The sequence below is a fragment of the Crocodylus siamensis genome, chromosome 8 (genome assembly GCF_052110815.1).
Source record: "Crocodylus siamensis isolate JL-2025a chromosome 8, ASM5211081v1, whole genome shotgun sequence".
Lineage (NCBI taxonomy): Eukaryota > Metazoa > Chordata > Crocodylia > Crocodylidae > Crocodylus > Crocodylus siamensis.
In genome coordinates, this window is record NC_143402.1 from 73,271,167 (window position 1) to 73,294,494 (window position 23,328).

Sequence of the window (23,328 nt, forward strand, 5' to 3'; positions counted from 1 at the left end):
AGAAAGTTCTTCGGCTTTCCTTCCTGATATCTTATCTTCCTTGTCAGTCTTGAGGAAAGGGAAGCAGTGATTCCTTAAAAGCAAGACACCTGCTCCTGTGAACGGCCTCCCATAACTCTGCCTAAGCGTACAATACAACCTATGAGGAGCAGCAGCCTATGGATCAAACATAGGAATCTGATTCATTTCCACTTAAAAATGCTTGCTGGGAATGAGCATGACCTGGTGGAGAAAAATCTCTTACAGTTAAAGCAGATCTCCTATTACCACTGGAAAAACTGGTTGTAGAGATCTGTTTCACTAGATTCAGCTGGCGAAAGGAAATAAAATTTTCTGATGTTGTTAACACTTTCATGATCTTTCCCTAAAACTGTAACACCCTGGTAATACTGCTTTAAAGACAGACTGTGAATTGTTCTCACACTCTTTCATGTGGCTTCTAACATATGCCACCTTCACTTCAAAGTATACGGTAAAAGAAGTTACCTTAAGATAAAATAAGAAACTTGTGACTCTAGGCTCATTGATGTCAGACTTTCAAGGATTCCCCCAGGTGTGGGCCACAATCTGATCAGCAAAAGAAAGCCAGCTCTACCAGGACAGAGAACAGCTTTTGCCACTTTTAGGCTTAATAGAGAAGCTTCTCATAAGAGCTGCTGGACTGAGTTCCCTCCCAACAAGTCTAAAGCCTCAAGCTGTCACCTCTCTCTGACGGGAATCCCATGATTTCCCACTCTTAAGAGACTGTGGTGATCATGTTAAGGGACATGACTTATCTTCATTACCAGTCGTCCTCCTTCCAGGAACAATGGTAGTGGTAAACAATGACCACACACCCTTTTTAAAACAAATGATTATTTATTTTGAACAATGTACTTTAAAGAAACAGAACCCCAAACAATACACCAGCCTGAACTCAGACTTGCCTCTCCCTGGGTCGGGGAAGGCCCAGCTTCTTCAGCATCCTTCTGCAGACCACTTTTGTCAGCCAGGCCCCCTGACCATGAACAGCACCGTTCCTCTTCTGACAGCTGTTTCAGCCCTTCTGTGGGTTTTGGTTTTTTAGCCGTACAACTGGGCAAAACAGCTGTGTGTCACTCTGAAGTGAAGCAGGGAATTAGGCATTGCTTATAATTACTCCCCAGAGCTCATTGAGAGGGCAGCTTACCTATAGCGACTGTTTGATTTTCCCGTTTCTTTTCCCTCACAGCTGCCAGTTAAGTTAAATCAATATATTCAGATTGGGCTGTCTTTTAACTCCATGTACCACAGCTTCACATCTCTGACAAGGTCTATTACAGCATTCAGGAAATCACTGCTCATATTTTTAGATGCTACCCATCATCTCTACAATGTGCCAAAGGTCTTGAAAAACAAAGCTAAGTCACAGCTGTCAGAGGTAGAAAAGAGTACTTAGAGGGATTGTTCTGTGCCTTTCCCCACCAACCCAGGATTAGAAAAATAACATATTCCTTGAAATGTTAATAGTTTCCATTTAGAAGTCTCACAGAAGGTCTCCATTATTACAAAACCTTCTGCTGGAAAAACAGTAAAAAAGTAAGAGGTTAATTCTAGATTCTCTAAAGGCCGCTTACAGCAAGAGCAGAACCAGGGGAACCTATTAACATAAGGACTGTCCAAGGATTCAGCCCATTAATTAAGCCCAAGTATGTCTCACTGGCATTAACAGTTTAACCAGGTAACAACCAGGTGGCCTGACTCAGTGCTGTTTGTATCATATTGTTGTTGGGCCTCAAGGACAAGACATTTTAACTTATTCTGCATTAACTTTATAGAGTATTTTGAGGCCAAAGTCTGGAATTTTAAAGAAAAAAAAATCTATCATATTTGCAATATCTGAGAATAGTTCCTAGCATAATTCTGCTTATAGCATTACAGCATCTATCACTTTAAATTTTCAACCTGCCTCATAAAAACCTAGATAAGGGAAAGGCTGCTGTTTGACCAAAGAGCCATTTAGGCTGAATGCCTGCAATATTTTTACAGATTTCAATCAGCATAATATGCCAGTATCTTGAGAAAAAAACCATGAAACCAATGACCGAAAAGGAGAAGTGGCAGATTCTGAAAGAGCAAATGAACAAATTGCTACCACCATGGAATGAACTGGAAAAAACAGTTTCCTGCGCTAGGGCCCAGCCTAAGTCTTGGGCTAACGGACAGAGTTAAAACACATGGACATCATCCTCGCTACGTGATGCAGCTCCTCTCAAAAAGGTTAGAGACACAGACTCAGCATCCTCTGGAACCTGCTCCTGGGAAGTGAAGGTCTCACAGCTCAGACCTTAGCAGCCATCTCTCTCTACAGTCACTACTGGCTTCATCTTTGGATCTGGACTAAAGAACATTCCTGGGCTGTGGCAACCCTTATGATTACCACTGCTGCTACAGCTCTCAGCCCAGCACTGTTAACAGTGCTCAGCACATAACAGTTTAATTCTGCAACTTTATGCATGAACTATTGACTTTGTTAAGCTAAGTTGCAGAAGAAAATTATCAGAAATGGAGCCCCTTTAAACAATTAAAATGAAAGATGTTAATTGCTTAGCGTTGTACAGAACTCGGGAACATGAAGTCCCCGACTTCATGACTGTACATTCTAAATCACACCATCCAATCTACACCGGGCACGTCTACACCAGACGTTTACTACACGAGACACAGTAGACGACTTAGCTCCACAGTAAACATCTCATGTCTACACGTGCAGACCTATTAGGCAGCAGGAAAATAATTAATTCTGCAGTAGCACATGTGTAGATGCTGATGCAATTGGCTGGGGCACGAGGGTGCTTCAGTGTGGGGTGCCTGCCTGCTAGTCCTGCGCTGGGGCACCACTGTGCCTCAGCCTGCCCCTCCGCAGCACACAGAGCTGGGGGAGCAGCTCCAGGCTGGCAGGCTGACCCCCTGGACTGCTCCAGCAGCAGCCAGGGCTGCTCCAAACCAGCTCAACGTGCCTCAGTTCTGGGCACACATTTCAACAACATGCCTGGAAGCAATAAACTTTAAACTTTAAAGGTTAATGGTGCGTGCTAATATCCTGTGTAGATGCACCCACTGGCTGCAAATCTAGTCTCAAACCTAGGCATAGCGTATATCCCAGGCTTGTCCAACATGTGGCCCATCAAGGCATTTTCTGAGGCCCATGGTGCTGCAACAGGAAACGAAAGTCCACCCCTTGTCCCTCCTCCAGCCCCTCAGCAGCTTCCTAATGGCTGCTGAAGGGACAAGGTTCCCACATGTACCGTGTCAGCTCGAGTTGCCAACGCGGCGCGTGTGGGAAGAGAAGTAGCCATGGGCCTCTCGGGACAGGACAAGCCCGGCCAGAGCGGCAGGGGCTCAGCTACACTTTCTCCCACCTGCGCCGGTCAGTCCCGAGCGGCATACGGCTCCGCCACCGCCTCTGCTGGCTGGTGCCGACCCGGGTGGGTCTGTCCCATCCGGAGCAGCATGCAGCTGAAGTCGGCTTCCCACGTGCTGCTGGGGACAGGAGGAGGCAGGACAGGTCAGCACCAGCCGGCAGAAGCAGCGGCAGAGCCATGTGCCGCTCGGGACAGACCAGTGCAGGCAGGGGGAAAATGCAGCTGAGCCCCTGGTGTCCCAAGCAGTCATTTGGTGCAAAAGGACAGTCTGAGGACAGTGCAGGAGGAAGCAGAAATTAGTGGGAGAACAAAGAAAAAATATGTTGAAGTGCTGCAGCTTGATTTTTGTTTGGTGACTTGCGAGTAACAAAGGAGGAGGTAACAGAGCTTACTGAACTGCTGGGACCTGAAAACTACTCATGCTGATCAGAAGTAACACTTTAGAGAATTGTTCAGAGGTGGTGGCCATCCTGGAGCTTCAAGATGCAAAGGATGAATTGTCTGGGGCTCCAGGAAGGATAAGAGTCCTTCTGAAACAGGAACTCCCCCCCACCATTTTTCTATTCACTGTAGAACCACTTTCTATCTTTTGAAAGCCCAGGGAACCAGCTACATAGCAGTTGCTGGGGGCCCAATTCTGCAAACTACTGAGCACCAATTTCCCTTTAAGCTAATGAGAGCTGAGGGTACCTTACTATAACTAGGCCCAGAGTATGTGGTGCAGGTAAGTGTAGTGTATACACTTTTCTCTTCTAAACCATGGGGTCTCTTAACTGTACCTGACCCAGTTTATTTTAGGTACATCTAGGGAAAAGGAAGTACAGCATTCAAAATGCCTCTCTTGGCAGCACTATATAAAGGGCAGAAAACCCAAATATGTACTTGTGGCGACAAGAAGCACTGACTCTGGGTACTTAAAATAGGTTTTATTGCTAATTTAAAAACAACAAACAAATGGCAAGATCTTTGCATCTGCTTAATCACTACTAGACCCTGAACAATTCCCCTTACTCATTCTCAGTTTCAGGACATGAGCAAACTTTCAACCAAGAATTTGCCAAACATCAAAGTTCTTAAGCATTAACAACAAACACTATCTTATGGCAGGTGATCACCAAACTCTCAAGCTGTGTGAACAGCAACATGTGCTCAGTTCTCTGATATCCAGGGTACAGAAGCACCTGCCGGAAGACACACTCTATCTGCACCTTACTAGTAGAGTTTTGTACATTTTGCAAGCATACAATTAACAGAGACAAGAGAGCAAAAAGAGAAGGCACTGAAATTAAGACTAAAGTTGGCATCTTTTAGCATTTAACACAACGTTATAGCAGGGTGGTAGGTAGCTAGCCATCTCTGATGCTTGACTCCAGTTACTACGCTATAAGTGCTACACACCTTTCATGGGGGCCATCTGCAACAGAAGGGTCAGAAATGCCAAGTTCAACTTGAAGCACAGCTTCCACCTTCAGTTCCCAAGTTACTCATGTTGTCTTTGCTCTCAAAATTTCACTGCACTAAGCTAAACCATTGTGAAGCTGGATCACAAATGAGCTCTAATGCTAGCAACTATAACCTGACACTTTTGGATGTAGGTTTGTGGTTTTTATTGGCATACAGAACCAAACACATTGGTGATAAGCATTTCACAAAAATACCAGTTGAGTCCACCACAGGCAGATAAAATCCAGAATAACATTGTCAGAGACATGAAAAAAACAATACACATCCTTCAAAACAGTTGATCCTGAGTGCTGCCAATTGTATTCTGCAACATATATATATATATATATATATATTTTTTTTTTACAATGGGGAATTATACTTAAGCAGACTGGATTAAACCAGGATCCTCTCACGTTCATTAGTTAGTACCTCCGTGCCTCCTCAGAGACATCTCATGTCCCCTAATAAGGCTGTCTACAAGTAAAGGCTATCCACTGTTCTAAGCCCATACATCCTTCACAGGATAGGAAGATATATCCACATGCGTGTCAGTACGGAGACTAGCAGAAACCAGGGGAAGCTTCTAATACAGCTCGAAGCAACGAGGCAATAGTGAGTTAAGAGGGTATTGACTTTCATTCTTCTCGTCAAGTCTGTTCAGGCATGGAAGGGGCCTGAATTTTAAAAGGGGAGAATAATTCTAGTACAGATAGAAAAAAATCTACAAAGACAGTCACATGCCAAGACAGCAATCTGTGAGCTTGCCTTTTCCTACTCTACCATAGATAAAAGGAGTTTAAAAAGCATACAGTTAACTCCTTGCTTGGTGGATCCAAACTGACCTCTGGAGGGAAGAACACTGGTTTGAAGAGCAGACATCAATCTGATAAGCAGTCATTTACCACTAATTCACCCTGCCTGCTGAACCAACAACTGGTTTACCAACATTGAGCCAAAGGCTGCAATCACTGTGACTCCATTTCAGGTTGTTGCTTTCTAATGGTTTTCCAGAGATGAAGAAAAAAGGCTCACAGAGTCATCCAGGACCAACCGCAGCCAGTTACAAATGTGTTTTCATAAAGAAACACTGAAGAAGATGTTCTCAAGAGTCCTCTCTGTGGTTATTTTACTAATCCAAGCATCTAGTCTCATCACCAAACACTATTACAAAATACAGCTCACTCTTCCATGTCAATAAAAGGAAGGCATCATTAACCTATTACCCTTCTTCTCAGGCCTACACAGAAGAGAGAGGAGCATATTCTACAGCTAAAAGTCTTCTACAACAAACCCTGTCCCTCCTTGTTCCACAGGTGAACAGCTGAAACAGCCCCGCAGATTGATCCTTTTCTGTCCTGTTCAGATCCTTATACTGTACCTGTGACCACAGCACCTGGATACCTGCTCAGAGCCCATGACAGCTGTGTTCATTGTTCTCCAAACCGAGCACATCTACACTCTGAATTACACTGGGGAGCAAACGCAGAATTAGGGAGTGTTCAGGGACTCTTTCCTGCTACATTCCTCACACCACCCAGGAGGCACAGGCAGTATTTTGTAGTATCTGAGCAGCTTTCAAATTACAAGGCTAGCCCCAAGCAGAGTGGTGTACTGTGCACAATCCAGTTTTAAGAGGTAGTTAGTCATTTTAGTCTTCTGTCAGGCAAAAGATGACCTAGTCTATAAGGTGCCATACTGCCCTTCCTTCTGCATAATCCAGCCTGTGAAGGACAATGGCACCTAAAACGTTTACATCAAAGAAATCACTGGAATCAAGCCTTGCTGGGCAAATGAACAGGGAGGATTACCTTCAGAAGCAAATAAAGCTGTACACATATCACCATCATGCAGGGCTTAACTTCAAGACATCAGGTATGGTAATCAGGCCAGGACGATTCCTAAACCACTGCAGTTAAACACAGGCAGATCCAGAAGACCAAACCAAAGAAATGCATCTTTCTGTATGCACAATGGCTTCAAAAGATTTAACTCAATTTGCAGTTATTTAACTTCTTGCAGGGAAGGCCCAATGACACCTCCTACTCACCTTCTTTTAAAGTCCACTTGATTGCCCCTGTCCTCTTGCTGACAGCATGCAAACTTCCATCAAGAGTTGAAACAAACAACAGAGTTTCTGGCACTGTCACTGAGCTAGCACTTCCACAGCTCTGAAAAAGAAGAGCCCGTACCTTATTATTTACTTCAACCCTGTTACTTTTACCCATGTCAAGTTTCAGGATTCTCAAGAACTTGGCACATGAGGGTAACTGCTTTCTATAAGGTAAATCAGCACAGAATCCAGGCTGAGCAGCTGCATCCAGCAGAGATGCATAAAGTTCATTCAGGGGCTTGCTCCAAACCTGAGGGACAGGAACATGGTACTGCTGGATAGAAAGGGGAGGAGCAGTTAGGTACCACTAGGCATCTTAGCCCCACACATTCATTTAGACCCAGTTGTATATTTTGACTCCTGCCGTGCTCTGAACCCAGACTTCTTGCTGTGTCAGCCAAAGGGGTGAAATCTCGGCCTTGCTGAATTCAGCGGAGCCAGGGTTTCATGCCTGGTGCTCAGCAGTCTTTTCACTATAAGGTCCTAAATTCTGCCAGTAACAAACCAGAAAAATCCTATTATTCTTTTGACTGTTGAGACATGGCTCCACTTTCTGTTCAATGTTATATTTCTGCCTGCTTGACCTCAAGGAGTTAAGTCATCAAAGCTGGGCACTAGAGACACAAGAACTGAAACAAGGACTAAAAGATAAGATAGCTATAAGTACACCACTTCAAAGCAGCTAGGAGAACAGTGAGGCAATACCACTTCCAGGGGTCAGAACAATTAAATAGGCCTTTTCGGCCAAAACTGGAACCCAAGAGATCAAAAGACTGTTCCTGGTTACAAAGTACCACAGCAAAAAGGGACAGAAGTGGTGAGCCTGGCGTGCATCTGCCAGACAGGGAAGGAATGGGGGACTGAACTGTAAGCAAGCAGCACTCTTTAAGCATGGGCTAGGGAAGAACCAGGTATATTCAAAACAACACAAAGAGACGCCTATGTCTCTGCCGTGTTCCTGCTCTTGATATTAAACACCCGTACTTGAGAAGGGTGCGTGGGTCTTGCATCTTAACTACTGGGGCTCAGCTCCTGGAGAGTCGTTACCCACAGGATCCAGCTGGCCCTGCTGCAGTCTCCATGACCCATACTGACGGGCTTTAACCCAAATCCAGGTCAAAGAGTGGGTGAATTCTAGAATTTCATCCTAGGAGAAGGAAAGTCCTGAGCCCCAACATATTGGGGAATGGGCGGCAGGATGTTCAGTGAAATCCTGGGCAGGGACACAACACAGCCAGCCCAGTCACCGTGGCCTTCCAATCCTGGTGATGCCAATAGGAAAACTTCTCTCAAACACTCCTTTGTGTGGGTCAGGCAGCTGCTTGCTATCGCTTATTGTGTTCTTGCTATAGGGAGCTTCTGAGCCTAGCTATTCCCGAACATGTAAGGCTGTCAGAAGAGCCTGTTAGGAAGCATAATCATCTCAGAACAACATTAAAAGGTAACTAGAGCAAAACAAGGTGTCAAACATGCTGCAAGAGCCTTTTCAAAGCTTCATGTTTAGTCACTCCTCTCTCTGCCCAGTTCAAAGAAAAACAAACAGCCTGACCATATCTAACCCTTATGTTATCACTCCAGTAATTTGCCCAGTTGTGAACTATATTTGCATTCCTCACTATCTGCCACCTGCCATGTCGAAGAAGTTTCAGAGCTATATTCAGCTCTCGGCCTACTATAGTTGGCAGAATGAAACTACCTGCATCTGCCGTAATTACTAACATCTTTGATGACTGAAGTTTTGAAAACATTTTTTAGGTAATTTCTAAGTTTTTAGATGCTTGGAAATTTGGACAGGACAAAATAGAAGGGTGCCAAGGTCAAAGATAGAGATATGACAGTGGCTTTTCCACGAGGATATTATTAGGGGTTTTGAGTTCAGCTAAATTCTACCGTAGAGTAGTACTATTCTCGTGACATTGTACAGCAGTTCAGTATGACAGCAAGAGCTAGCTAAGTACCAAGCAGAGAAATAGTCACAGAGTAAGCATGCATGTTTCACTACAGCCAGAATACAAATAAACACTGCAGTTCAAACGAAAGTACAACGATACAGAAAAACCAGAGATCAGAGATGAATGACACAGGTACAAAGGAAAAAGAAAATAACCCCTACATATAGTTTTGAATTCAAATAATAAAGAGACGAGTGTAATGTTTATCCAAAAATAAAATTTACTATTAACTGAAATAATTCTTCATAATACAGCTTGGACAGAGCACTTACAGTCCTTCATGCTGGCGTGTACATGTGCTATCACTAATTGGGTCTCAACTTGAAGACATCTTTCCAACCAAGTTAAGCAAAGTGCAGTACACAGCAGGAGCTATGCCCAAGACAATATCCACATTGGTTGGTAAAAAATATGACTTGTTTTACGGAATATTAAACCACAGAACTACAGTCTTTACATTTACCTAATTCTTAAGGTTTTGTTCTTTTGGTCCCTAACAATAGTAAGCCCTTGTACAGCATGTTTCCTTGGCAAATTGCTGCACAATTATGGGAAAAGAGACTCCCATAAGCAATATTCTGCATAAAAACATTTTAGAAATGGGACAATGGCTATGCTACAAGCAAAGCAACATTTCCTCTACTCCACACCTTGATTTTGACAAGCCAGACCCATCTCCTCCCCAGCAAAGGAACCAGAAAACAAAGGAAACAACTCATCGCCAAAGCTGCTCAGTTCCAATTCCTTGTCCATTTGAGGCTGAAGTCTGACCTGCAAGGCCATGAACATTTACATTTTCTCTGTCAGTCTTGCTTCCTGTTCATTGCTACCTACGTAGGACCATCCTTGCATGAAAACAAAGTGGGAAAGGTTGGGCTCCCACTGTACAATACTTTTACTGCCGCTCTGACACAAAAGATGAGAGCTCCACTACAAATACAGATGCAAAGATGAATAATGGCCAACAGGTAACAATGAGGAATGGATCCTGAGAATGAGGAATGGGTCAAAGCTAGGACCCTGAGAAATGCGATGGATAATCTCATGCTCCCTGCTCCTTAGCCATTCTCTTGAACCAGTCTGGAGTACAGAGACAGTGAGCCATACTGGTCTGAAGTCAGGCAGAGGGAAGGGCTGAGAGAGACAGAAGCTTGTTCAGAGGCACAGACTTTAATTTGGTGAAGTAGGCCATCCCCTACAAAATCTCTGCCTTTGAATCAAGTAGTATCTAAGGTGCCATTTTGCTTTCCGCCTAGTGAGTCTGCATCCTGTCACATACCATGAGGATCCTCCTCTCTCCACTGATGTCAACTCAAAAGAAACTGCAGTGGTGCACCAGAGTGGCAGAGGGTTTGAGACTGGACTGCAATGTTGTTCCCAGGTGCAGACTCACTCAGGGTTGAAACGGACTTTATTTAGCTGTATCTGAAGAGTGTCACTCCAATGCACTGCAGGGCAGGCTCTGGAGCCCAGGAGACGTGCTCAGAGTGAAAAGATCTCCCCATGAATAAGATACACAAGCAGAAAAAGATATTTTAAATCTAATACAATTTAACTTGAAAGTCATATTCTTTTAAAACAACTTAAAACAAGGAACATCAATCATACATTGGGACCTGGTACAACGGATTCCAGGCTGGGAAGATTTTTAATGGAAATGCTGGCACACGTGTCAGCAGAATGGATAAGAAAAATGCAACACCGTTTTTTGATTAAGCTGTAAAATGTCAATGAAAACAGCACATGTACATATCATGCTGAAAGACTGATGACATGCTGCACGGGGCTTGGCCTGCTTATTGATTCAGTGCAGACCAGTTTGCCATAGGGAGGAATTAGAAAAGAAAATATTTATATATAATTTACTGCCTAGTTTTGACACAACCTTTTCCTGACATGTGCTCTGGACATTCACAGTGAAGTGAGCGGAGGCAGGAAATGGTGCAATTAACCAGTATAGCGCTCTTATCAAAAGGGCAGGGTTAAATTCCTATGTATATTTGAATGTCTGGTACCTACATCATCACTAACAGGACTTGTGGCATGGAATATCTGCCTGATTCACAGAGTCAGTCCATCTGAACCAAAGTTTCTACCCAAAGCCTGCTGAAACGGTCATTTTGAAAACTGAAAATACAGCAGGGGTTCCAGGTGCCTGAACACAGCATCGAGGGCCAAAACTTCACATTTAACAGTTGGTATTACTGTGGCTTAGAGAAGCCAGTTTAATCTCAGTTGAATAAAATCAATGCTTTTCAACAGACCCCAAAGCACTTCACAAGGATAACAAGACATCATGTCCTTATCGTCTAAAAGAGCTGGAGGCACAAGGTGGTCCGACCAAGAACATGCCCAGAGTGAGCGACTGTGTTAGGAGTAACACAGTCAAGGCTCCCAGCCAACAGCCCATTGAACCAAACTGCTTCTCACAGCTATTAAAAAAAATTTTGAAAACATCTGATGCAGCTCGCATCTTTTTAAGCCACCAGTTTTAATTCATCTTAGAAAAAGCTAACTGGACAGAAAATGGGGATTTTGCTTGCTGAATGTTTGGGTGTTGAACTTCCAGATACTTTAAAAGGAGCTCATCTGTAGAAAGTGAAGAGCTACTGCTTTCTGAAAAGATCCAGGCCACTTTAAAAGTATCTCAGTTGAGCACCCAATTAATCATGAGCCACTTAGAAAAATGTGAAGTCTTCACTACTTTCACAGAAATCAAAGGGAAGATTTTCATAAAATTAAGTATTGAAAAATTGTTGGCTGGACCAAAATAAGAACAAAAAGGGACCACACTAAAAATTAACCCCCCGATCCTATTCTTACATTGACTACCAACATTACCATACACAAATTAAAAACTTTTAAAATATCTGTTTTACTTATCAATGTTATGTTGTCTTTTTAGGATTTCTCAGGCTGAAAAATGAAAAAGGAAACAGATCAGCAAATTCCATTTTTTATCATTAATTTCAAGTTCTGATATACTACTCAGCTCCTGTGTTTAAGATAAATGTTGTTTATTTAGGAATGGTTTTTTTTTTTTTAACTTACTTCCATAGGGCCATTTACATGAGTCTCAGATTCATTAGCTGTTAGCGTTACCAAGCCAATTTCCACATAAAATGTAATTGTAAGGATCTCCTTCAGGACAATATTATGCAGCACCACCTAGCCATCCAGACCCCAGCCATTATACTTCCTGTCCTGGAGCAGAGGTCTTCCCTTTAAAGTATATGGCCCGTCTCTTGGATTGTGTTGCCTACAATGAAAAAAAAGCCCTATTTGTTCTTTTATTAATGTTCATAAAAGCACCAATATTTAGCAGATCTGCCAGTTCCCGCTATGCATTCGAGTATGTGCCAGATCTTCTAGGGTTTAAAATAAGCTAGTGGTCAATTATTCCGTTTAGCAAACCAAGGGGGGAAAAAGCATTTGCTTAATATTACAAAACGACTGAGAGCCAAAACTAGGAATCAAATGCAGGAGCTGACTGTTAGACAATACTCTGTTTGTCTCTCCCAGGTGAAAAACCAGAATAGGGAGTGACAGTGTTAAATAAACTGATAAAACCCTCCATAATTCCATTTTTATTATTAAGTTACATGCTTTGTGCAGTATCCACAGCATATATAGTTCTTTCTCTCATGGATTTACTTTTTAGGCTTCAGACTTTTCCTGCAGCATTAGTGCTATAGTGCAGTTTAATGCCAGTAGCTTTTTTTTTTGGCTGGCATCACCAGACCTAACTTTCTGGTTTGCCTAAAAAGTCAGCAAATAAACAGCACTACTAGAACAGGGAAGCATATGCTTCCTTCCCATGAACTCAAACTCTACCTTCCCTCCAGGTAAGTCAACAGAAAATGTCTGTTAGGCTGTGATATTTGTTTTGTACACGTGCCTCTCCTTGAAAGCTGACAACATTTCTCAGTGAAAATTAAAGAACATAGCTACGTGCTTTCCAAGACACATTCTTAATGCTTTTGCCATTTTGATTTTGTTCAGTTAGCAAATAACTAACATTTAAATGTTGATGTAAAACGTTCAATGTTCATGAAAAAGTTTCTTGCAAACAAGAAAATGAAATTACAGACAAATCTCTTGTTTCAAAGTAGATTAGTTTCTGGGAGGGGGGAAATAATCTTCATTTGCACAACGTTACTGTGTACTCACATGGCACCTTTCATCTAGAAATCTTATCACACCTCACAAAAATATGTAAGCATATCACTTCTGTACTGTGGGTGAGCTTTTTTAAATGCACGAGGTCCTCTTTTTCCATTTTAAAGTTAAAGAGCTCTTGATATTAAAAAAAAATCTAGGATTTCTTACCCTGGATGTCCTGAGTAACTGTCCCTAGTAGTTTATTTATATAGGGTTGAAAATGTCAGATTCAACGAGCAAACAACTGCAGACTGTGTAATGTATATTCTAAGTAACTACCATATCACTAGTATCTAACAAAGTGAAACACTTTGACAAAGTTTGAACAAAATGGACATGAAAAGACATTTTATTCTAGTCTACCAGGTATTTTATCTCAAATAACTAGCAAATAGCTGGGCCTAGATTGGGGTGGGCAATTAGTTTGGGTGTAGGGCTGCCTACTGAGTTTTGGCAAGCATGACAGGCAACCAGGAGCAGATAAATATTAAATTTTCTAAATTTTTTAGGGACTCTGGGAGCTGCATAGAAAGGCCTGGCAGGCCGCATCTGGCCCGCGGGCCGCATTTTGCCCCTGGCCTAGATCCTAGATAGCTCTATTTACTGTACAAGCGGAAGACAAGCCTAGGCACTGCTTATTCCTTTTGGTCCTGTACAAAAAAAAGCTGTGCAGATTTAATGCACTAAAAAAATCACTAAATCAAAGCAAAACGGCAGAGCTTTTTATTGTAAATTACAATAGGAATTTATTTAATTTGTTCAAACATTCTTTAAAAATAATTATAAATGGCTCAAACTCAAATTTGGGGTGTTCACGGTGATCCATCTTTATCTTTTGGGCATGTCACAATTTTTAAAAAGCTCAACAGGAAGGTATGAAACAGAATCTGTGTTCCAGGTCTGAATTATTTACAAACTGCATAAACCAACTGTGCTAATCCAGCTCCCTGCATTTAATTAACTAGCATTCTCATCTGCCAACTGTTGCCTGGCTTATTGCAGGAGATAACCTTAGACAGGTCCCCAACAGCGGCTCACTTACAGGGCAATCACAATAATAAACTGAGTTAAACAACTTGTATGTCTCATACCCACTTATTTGTTCAGACTACTGCCTAACTCATGTCTGTCCCACTTTGCAAAGAGATACACGCTCTTATTTCTGCTTTGCCCTCAAATACAGGCATGCAATCTCCATTTGAGGGACCATCATTCTTCCTGCATGCAAACTCATAGCACAAACTATTTTCTTAAGAAACTGTCAATACGCTAGTTTACCCAGTGTAGGGCACGTTACATATTGTAAGAAGGACAAGATATGATCTGTTGTTCCGTCAAGACACAATCAACATGAACCTGCTGTAGAAAACAAAAGCGTTTTTTAAAGTAAGAAATCCTATTCTATGTTGAGATAGTATCTTTTATTCAAAAAGATACTAAGCACTTCCCAAAAAAATGGTATTCATAAATCATCATCCAGCTGCTAAAATGCAGCTATTTCTAGGCTGAAACACAGCGGTTGTTTAACAGAAGACCAGGGTGTTAGGACAGGGAGTGGAGGTGGTTGTAGTCACCTAACCTCCAGGTACAGCTTTGATAAGCACAGTGTAATGAGTTGAAATTTGGATGCAAACGAAATAGCTCAAGCATTAAACAAACCTCCTTTCAAACTCTAGAGATGAATATCAGACTCCTAAACAACTCTTCTGCTCCCTGCACAAACAATATCTATCTTACAAAATCAGTTCATTCCCCACACAGTATTTTCACTGCTTCTCTCTTTTGAGAAGTGAATCTAGCATGCAACATCAAAGCAAAAAAACCTCAAGCCAAAACAAAACAAAAAACCCTTAGGTGCAAGAAAACCAGATAAATGGCACAGAACCTATTATGGGTCTGCAGCAGCACTTTCCAAAAAGTGGAGAATTGAGACAAATGAGAGCATGAAGATCCTCAACTATCAAAATCCCTCACTTCCAGAAATTTGGAGAAACCAATCAGACCATGGTGAGGTCTCAAGGCGCAACAGCTGGAGCTGAGCCTTGACTGCATGCCCAGAGGGTACCTGCACACACTGCACAGTAGAAATGCATGGAGCTCCATTACAGGTATTCAGAGGTTCAGACATCAAAGAAAACAGGAGCTTGTATCTGCAGTGTCTGAGAGTACCCGCTCATGATGTATGGATGTAGAGCGGGTACTCTCCAAAGGTGTCCTGCTACAGTTGCACCCATAGCAGCTCTAGCATTTCAAAAGGCTCTTGAGTGGAAGCGCAGAGATTAAACAGTCTAATAAAATTCGGTAGAAGTTGAACACATACCCCTTTGCATTCATTACATGACTAACTGGCCATATTCAGCTGTTTCAGCCTCTTTTACTGTCTTCTACCAACATTCTCTACAGAAAACTTGTAACTACAGAGTAGTTGATACTTTCAGCATCTAGTGCAGGGGTGAGCAAAATATGGTTGCAGGCTGGATCCAGCCCACCAACTAGTTCTGGCCTGCAGGTGGGTGCCCACCAATTTACTGGCTCCCTTTTGGAGCAGCAGAGCAGGGGCAGCAAGAGGAGGAGGAGGAATCGCCGGATGCGGGGGGAGCTGAGTGGTAACCCAGGTGGTTGGAGCCACAGCTGCACTGGGAGCAGCCTTGCTGGGAAGTTGTGCACGCTGGCCAGGGCCAGCGGACGTGGGCTGCCCCGGGTGGGAACAGACAGGGCTCAGCCCTATGTGGAGTGCTGCAGGCTGGATAGTGGGGAGGCGAACCATACCTACACCTGCACCTACCCGGGCAAGCTCTGCTTCATGTGCCCCGACACCCCGCTCCCTCCCTTTCCCCACCCCCGGCTGGCTCCTGGGACCTACCGCGGAGGCAGCCTCCCCCCCCCACACACACCCTGATCTCACAATATACAAGAGTTAGACTTTATTTTGAGCTATTATGCAACCACCTCTCTATGCTCCTCAAATAACCAGAAATCAAGACAAAATTTATTTTTTTAAATAAAATTAAAATATAGTAGACACTTGATTTTTAGAATATGATATTTTTAATCTATAATTTGTTAAAATATCTTCTAAAACACTGTGTGCGTGTGACCCTTGAAAGCTCACCAAAACTCATTATGTGGCCCTCCAGCCAAAATAATTGCCTACCCCTAATCTAGGGATTTCCAGTTCCAAGTCAGTCAGTTCATCTCTTCTGTGATATCTCAAATATGTGAGCAACCCCCAATAGCAAGTGAAAAAACAAATGTATTTACATGAGATCAGACCAAAATCTAATACATCATTTCAGCACATTTTTGTCAAAACTCTAAGTAACTGCACCAAGAAAGGGGAGGATGAAGTACAACTTTTGACGAGCTTTCAAATGCAAAAAAAAGACCTCAAACACACTGAAGAATCCCCTAGTAATAGAAGAATTGTCCATACAGGGAAGAGGATTAATTCAGAGCAAAGTACTTCTGTACCCTTAGCTGTGAAATTTTATAATGAAAAGTAAAACAGAACTGCAAACTGGATAAATGGTTGTCTCCACCACATGACAGCAGCAGAGAAGTAGGAAGGCATCATGAAAGCATCAGCTATGTAACAGGACTTTGCTTGATGCCTGGCATGGCACACCATAATTTTATGCCTCCTGAATTTTAATCTTACAGTAACTACCCCGTTACAGCTTTCAGGGTAAAAGGGCTGTGCCTAAAGAACCGTCTAGCTCAAAATTGTTTAAACTAGTCCCTGTTCTATTAATACATCTATGTAAGAAGTGTTGTTGCCAAGATGCATAAAAATCGATTTCCATTAAAAAGGTAAAAGTTAAACCTATTTAAAATTAAATTTGAAATCATGACCACTTAGATTAGCATGTGCTATAAGCTATTAAATGTATGTTAAATCAAAAATGATATTTAAAAAAGTATGTTTGCTACTGACATTTTAAATCCACAACACTGACCTTGTGGAAGTCACTGGTTAAGTACCTGGAAGCAGAGTTTGCTGAAATATTAAACTGGCATTTGACAGCACATTACAAAGATGACATTTTCTTATTTTTAGTTTATTTAAATATTTCAGTTAACTTAAATTTGAGAAACTGATAAGGAACTAAAAAGCAACAAAACTCGTATTTATTCAGACTGGAGAAAGAAAACAAGGTGTGAGTAGCTGAGATCTACTGGTTCTAAAATCTTTGGAGGACACAGTAGCCAGTGCAGAACACACATTAAAAATCCTACTTTCTTGGATAAATCCACTTTAAGTGCAAAACGTGTTTTGATATGTCTGGCATTGTTTTCCTTACGTATCTAATACAGTCCATCCCTTTCCATGTCCTTGTGACAAAGTATTCAGCAGAATTCATAAATTCATAGGAATCTGACAGGCTGCGCCATGAGCAGTTCTGCTATGGCCTTGAACTTGCCACCACTAGGTGGTCAAACAGCCACCTTAGTGTCCATGCCACTCCAGCCGCCATCTAGTCTATTGAAAGTAGTTACATTTAAGTATTTAAAAACAATTTTAAAATGTGCTTTTTGTGCATTTTAATTAAATCCCCATTTCCATTCAAAAATAGTTTGGAACCAATCTAAAATAAACCATCACTAAGTAAAAAAGAAATGTGCCATTGGCTATTCTTATTAAATCCTCCTACCTAGCCAAAAGAAACACTGAATTAAGTGTAAAGGCTATATTTAGTTGCCAACCAACACATTTGAATTGTTTTCAACTAAACAACATTTCTTTAAGAAGATAACTAAAAAATATAAAAGCAAATCATGATTCAAATTGATTATTTAAATCTAGGCTTCCGTATTTCCAATTTAAAAACATGATTTAAATAATCTGATATAAATGAATTCACCCTGGCTGCGGCAGCCACCATGTACATGACATGCAGCAGGTAGTCTGACAGAGGACATCTCAAAGCCAACATGCATATTCAGCAAGATGCCTGCCTACTGAAATGACTTCAAAAGCCATCCTTAGGATTTCACTCATAAACACAGATTGGTTCCAAATAACTATTTACTAAATACAAAAAAAAAAAAATTACAAGGTTTGTGTGGTGTACTTTTGTGTAGAATACAACAAAAAAGACAAGCTGCAAAGCTGCTTGTCAGTCCTATCCCGGCTACAGGAATTACGAAATGAATACAAGAGCTAGGCTTGCTGGTGGGACGTGAATGACCAGTATTCCTGTCAACCTGACAGCACATTTACAAGATTGCTAGTATGTGGGAACAAATAGAAGGCACTCACTGTGGAGAGAGTTCTTTCTGAACACACTGCAAATATGGGAGCACGTTTTTTCCCCCACTTTTAGCCCCCAGATAATTATTGATTTTAAAGATAGCGGAGGGGAAAAGATCATAACCAAGCAAATGCATGAAATGGGCCCTCGCAGCAAGGTCTCACTATCGAACAGACCATAAAATTCTACCAACAGTGTGCACTCTCATCCCAGAGGGTTTTCAACCATCTTCCATAGGCTGTTCTGTGGGTAAGTCAGCTGTTTTAGTTTCCATGGACACCAATCTAACCCTGTTCACAACTAGTACATTCCTCAATTAAAATAATAGTGCTGAAAAAAGTTTTACTTAGCACCTGCCTATACTCTTAGTATACATGGCAGACTAGCTTTTACATATCTTCCAATTCAGAAATCTGTGTGAAAGGCTGCTGATGTCAAAGTTTGAGGCAACACATCCTTTTCTGACATTAATGTGGTACGTTTTCATTCTGGGCATCAAGCCCAGCAAAATAAACTGCTTCCAATTCATTTGGCTACAACTGGCTAATCTCCCCTGAAACACCAGGCAGGTTGTTATGCTTGAGATCTAACTAAAAGCTTAAGGAGCAAGACTGCCAAATTCTTTAGTGGATCTAGTCATTTAGAAGTTGGCACACAGCAACCTAGGACATTGCACAACCGGGTACTAGTCATTTCTGTACCCAGAACTCAAACAGGAACTGCAAGGGATATTATTGGGTTGTAAAGGCAACTGAGAAACCTCCTACACTGAAGTAGCACTATTTTTAGCACTATGAGGACTGATTTCTGCTCAGTTATACCCCAGCAACCCCACTGGGAATCAGAAGCAATGAGGATGCACAGATAAAACAGGCAGCAGAGTCTGTTCCCATGATTGTGTACTGTACTAGTGCTTCACCCAGCTTGCTTTTTAGCATGCTCTTGTTAAGCCATAGTTCTTCCCTGCTCCAAAGCCCTGTTCTATCACCTCTTCCCCACTATCTTATTCTAAAACTGTTTTTCACTTCCCATGTCTGATCTTCTGCTTTCCAAAGCCTTTTTGTTTATATTAAACCACCAAAAGTGTTGATGAGGTGATTTTTATGCGCTGCAGCTACCATTTTACATATCAGAGGTGCAATTTTGGAAACCTTTAGCCAAACCCGGAAGCAAAGTCAAATATTTTAGGCTTGCAAAAGACTCTTTACTTCTTCTACCCTGTTATGCCAACCTACTAACATCAAAAATTCATAAGTACATGGTACTCTTTCAGTAATTCAGAATTATCAATTAATTTTAATTATTAAAAAGTGCAATATTTTGCATCTGAGGCTTTTAAATTGAGTAATCCATTGCGAATGACTGAAGTCATGAATTAGCAAGTAACAAAAAAATAAGATTAAGTTACATTACAAAACCTGATTTATTCTCTATGATAAGTAATTGTACAGACACCTGAAACAAAGGATACGCTGTTAGTAAAAAGTAAGAGAAGCAAGTTGATTTAATGATTTATACCACTTCATAAGACACAAGTAGGGACCTACCTAAATCATGCATTTGCAGATTTTGTGGAAACCGTGAAAAACAGTGTTGTCTGCGACTGCCAGGAAATCTGACATTGGCCACAATTTCACACAAAATCAAACAAAAAACAAACAAAAAACCAGTAGTGAGGTAGACTGAATGTAGGTGCTCTCTGCTAAACAGCATCAAGGGGCAGGGCAACTGGGGCTCCTCCACCAATCAGTGGAGACCAGCAGGGCTGCCATGAAATCGGTTCTGTGCTGCAAGCAGGCAGCAAAAAACCCATCGTCTCACCGTAACTTAGGTCTGTAGATATATGTAAACATAAACAGATTGTTGAATTACTTACGTGTACAGAAGTTGAAATCCATTCACTTCCCATTACTTATGCTGTTTGTACTGCATGTTGACTGCCCAATAAAAACAGTTGCACCATTTTTACTTCAACAGAAGCTGAAGGCTGAAATTTCCAGGTTGCAAAGGTTGAAGAGCTTTTGTTTTCCAAAGTATCTGTTCACTTGGTGTCTTTTAATTCACACAGATTTTTGTACAAAAACCAGAAACCTTTTCATTGGCATTAATGAAAGCTTGTACTGTTACAGAATCTAGGCCCAACTTTTGGATGACCCTACAGGACAAACTGTTCTACATAAAGCCCACATAAGCCCCAGTCCTGAGGGGAGCTGCACTGCATAAGGCCACTTAGAGCCTTAAAATCTGTAATTCAGCACAAACTGGACCAAGATTTTAATTTTAAATCACAGTTTTAAGCCAAGGAAATTTAGCATAGCGCATTGCCACAGGGACATGGAAGGATATGAACTTGCTCTACAAAAATATGCCTGAAACTAGGGCTAGGCAAGAATTTCAGTTTAAGGGCCGCTTAACAACTTTTGGCGAGCTGTCAAAGGCCACAAAGGTAGCACTGCCCCTTGACAGATGCCTCACCCCCTGGTCACTGTCTTGGGAGCAGAAATCCCGCCACAACTCCTGACCTTTGAAACCAGAAGTTCCTCCCCTTGCCCTTGGAAGTACTCCTTTTTTTTTTTTTTTGGGGGGGGGGGGGTTGCCACCTTAGAACCAATATATATATATATATATAAACATCTACTATAACATATTTTAATTTTACATGAAAAAAATTTGTCCTGATTTATGTGTTTGAGGATTATATACAGAGATGATTGCATAATTGCTCAAAATAAAGTCTTGCTCTTGTATATTGTGTGGGGGAATGTGTGGGGTGTGGATGGGGTTGGACATGGTGAGTGTGTGGGGGGGGCGGGTTTATGGAGGGGGTTGTGAGGAGGTGTGGGGTTTGTGTGGGGTGTGCGTACAGTGGGTTGTGCATGGAGGGGGCCCCGCTACATGCCCCCCCATGGGGCACAGCCCCCACTGCCAGAGGCAGCAGCAGCAGGTGGCATGCCCTTGGGGTATGCATGGTCTGCAGCAGGCGGAGCCCCCCAGGAGTGCATGGCTCTGGCTGAGTCCCAGGAGCTGCATGTAGAAGCACAGCACCAGCCTGCCCCAAGGGCACACAGCTCCTGCCTGCAGTGCCAGGAGCCCCACATGTTGGCACGGAGCCAGTCCTGCCCGACCCAAAGGTGCATGGCTCCTGCAGCTCCCACCTGCAGTGCTGGGAGCCCCATGTGCTGGCACAGAGCCAGCCTGGCTTGGCCTGATGGCACACAGCTCCCAGATGGAGCACTGGGAGCAACACATGGTAGCACAGAGCCAGCCAAGCCCAATTGTGCATGGCTCCCTGCGGCTCCTGGCTGGAGTGCCAGAAGCCAGAGGGAGCTGTGTGCCGCTGGGCTGGGCCAGCTCCATGCCTCCACGTGGGGCTCCCAGCTGGAGTGCTGGGAACCCCACGGAGGTGAAAGCATAGAGCTGGCCTGGCCTGGTGGTACACAACTTCTGAAAGCCTGCATGTCCGAATGTCTTTCAGAGAGGCAGCCATGGGCCCGTAATAACTGTCTTTTAGAGGGGCCCCACAGGCCACATAGAATGGCTTGGCAGGCTGGATCTGGCCTGCAGGCTGTATTTTGCCCATCCCTGTCCTAAGCCCTGTCTGCTTAGTGAACAGCAGAAAAGATTACATGCAGCATAGAAGCACAGGTTTAGGTCTCCCCTTGTCTTTTATGAACCTCTTATCATGCCTCCCTCAGAAACATCCCCTGTGAAACTCATCAATTTTCCCTTGCTATCCAGGAATTTCTTCCAAAGTGGTAAAGGTACACAAAAGATGTAGTAAATACAATTATATAACCTTTTTTGGGATGATTTTCTGATTTTAACTGCAAACAAATTTGTTAATATTCTTCAAGTGTTTACTGGGTTGAGCTTCAACAAATACTTGTAAATGTTGAATATCAATCAGCATATTGCAATACTGGTATATATAATGGAATTTTTAAGTGTTAGTCATCATCTCTAGCATAATAAACCTCATCTCACTCCATTTTCACCACATCTTTGATGGAGATAGCTTTAGAAACCTGAAAAGAAATTGCTGAAAACCAGAATAACCTGAGAGTCAAACAAATTGAATGTAAAGTTGTGTTACAAGTTCAGATAAACTTACTTATATATCTGCACAGTGAATATTAAAGAAGTTAATATCCATTATTCACTCCAACATTTGCAAGTTCCGTCTGGGTTATCAGAGCAGTGTCCTATTTCTAGTACTTAAATCATATGACTAGAGATCTTTGTCTAGAAAATATGGTTTAATAAGATCAAATTCCTATAGGAATTACTTCCTCTATTAATTTATCTCTGTTTAAAGTCTTTGGCCTGTATCTCAGTAGTGCTGAGCACCCACAAATCCCACTGAATGCAGTGGGAACAGCAGCGTTACAAAAATCAGGCCATCAATTCCTTGAGGCTTTACTTTAGTTCTGTAACCTAGAAATATGCTCTGTGACAGAGGTAGTTATCACAGAGAGTTCCTCATGTGTCAGCGAAGAACACAGAAAATAGTCCATCACCCTAACGGCACCTAACACTTCTGGTATGTTGCTAAAGCTCAGGCGACAGGACTTCTACAAGCTAGCCGTGAGCTGTAACAACAACACTGCTACCTACTCCTTAGAGATTAAGCGTGTGCCAATACACAATTCATAATGCCATGAGTTATTAGCAAATTACTGTCTCCTATTTTGATTCCTTTCAATTAGAAAGTATTTGAAAGGGATTGCACATACAGCTGCACCAAACTCAGCATGTAATATTTGGTGCAATAAAAATGCTGACATTTTGCTGGTTTGACGAAAACTCTCGCAGGTTCTCAAAGCCTGGTTTAAAGAACAAAACGGTTGCAAGCAAAACACACAAACTAGGGACGCATTTCAACCAAGGGGCCAATCCTGCATTCCCTATGCACCCCAAACTCTCATTTACTTAATGACATGCCACATCAGATGGCACATTTATATTTAGAGATACTCTAAGAAAACAGTGGTACCACAGAAGCCCAGGCACTTGCCTAGCTATAG

At 42.2% G+C, this 23,328-nt stretch overlaps 1 protein-coding gene across 1 annotated transcript in view; it reads right to left on the reverse strand.

Annotated features, from left to right (window-relative positions):
- The window catches only part of ERN1 (endoplasmic reticulum to nucleus signaling 1), a 73,998-nt gene that overhangs the window by 42,724 nt on the left and 7,946 nt on the right, over nt 1-23,328 (reverse strand). The window contains exon 2 of the mRNA XM_090059003.1: nt 6,877-6,997. Coding sequence (XP_089915129.1) covers nt 6,877-6,997 — 121 coding nt within the window. The remainder of the gene's footprint in view (nt 1-6,876; nt 6,998-23,328) is intronic.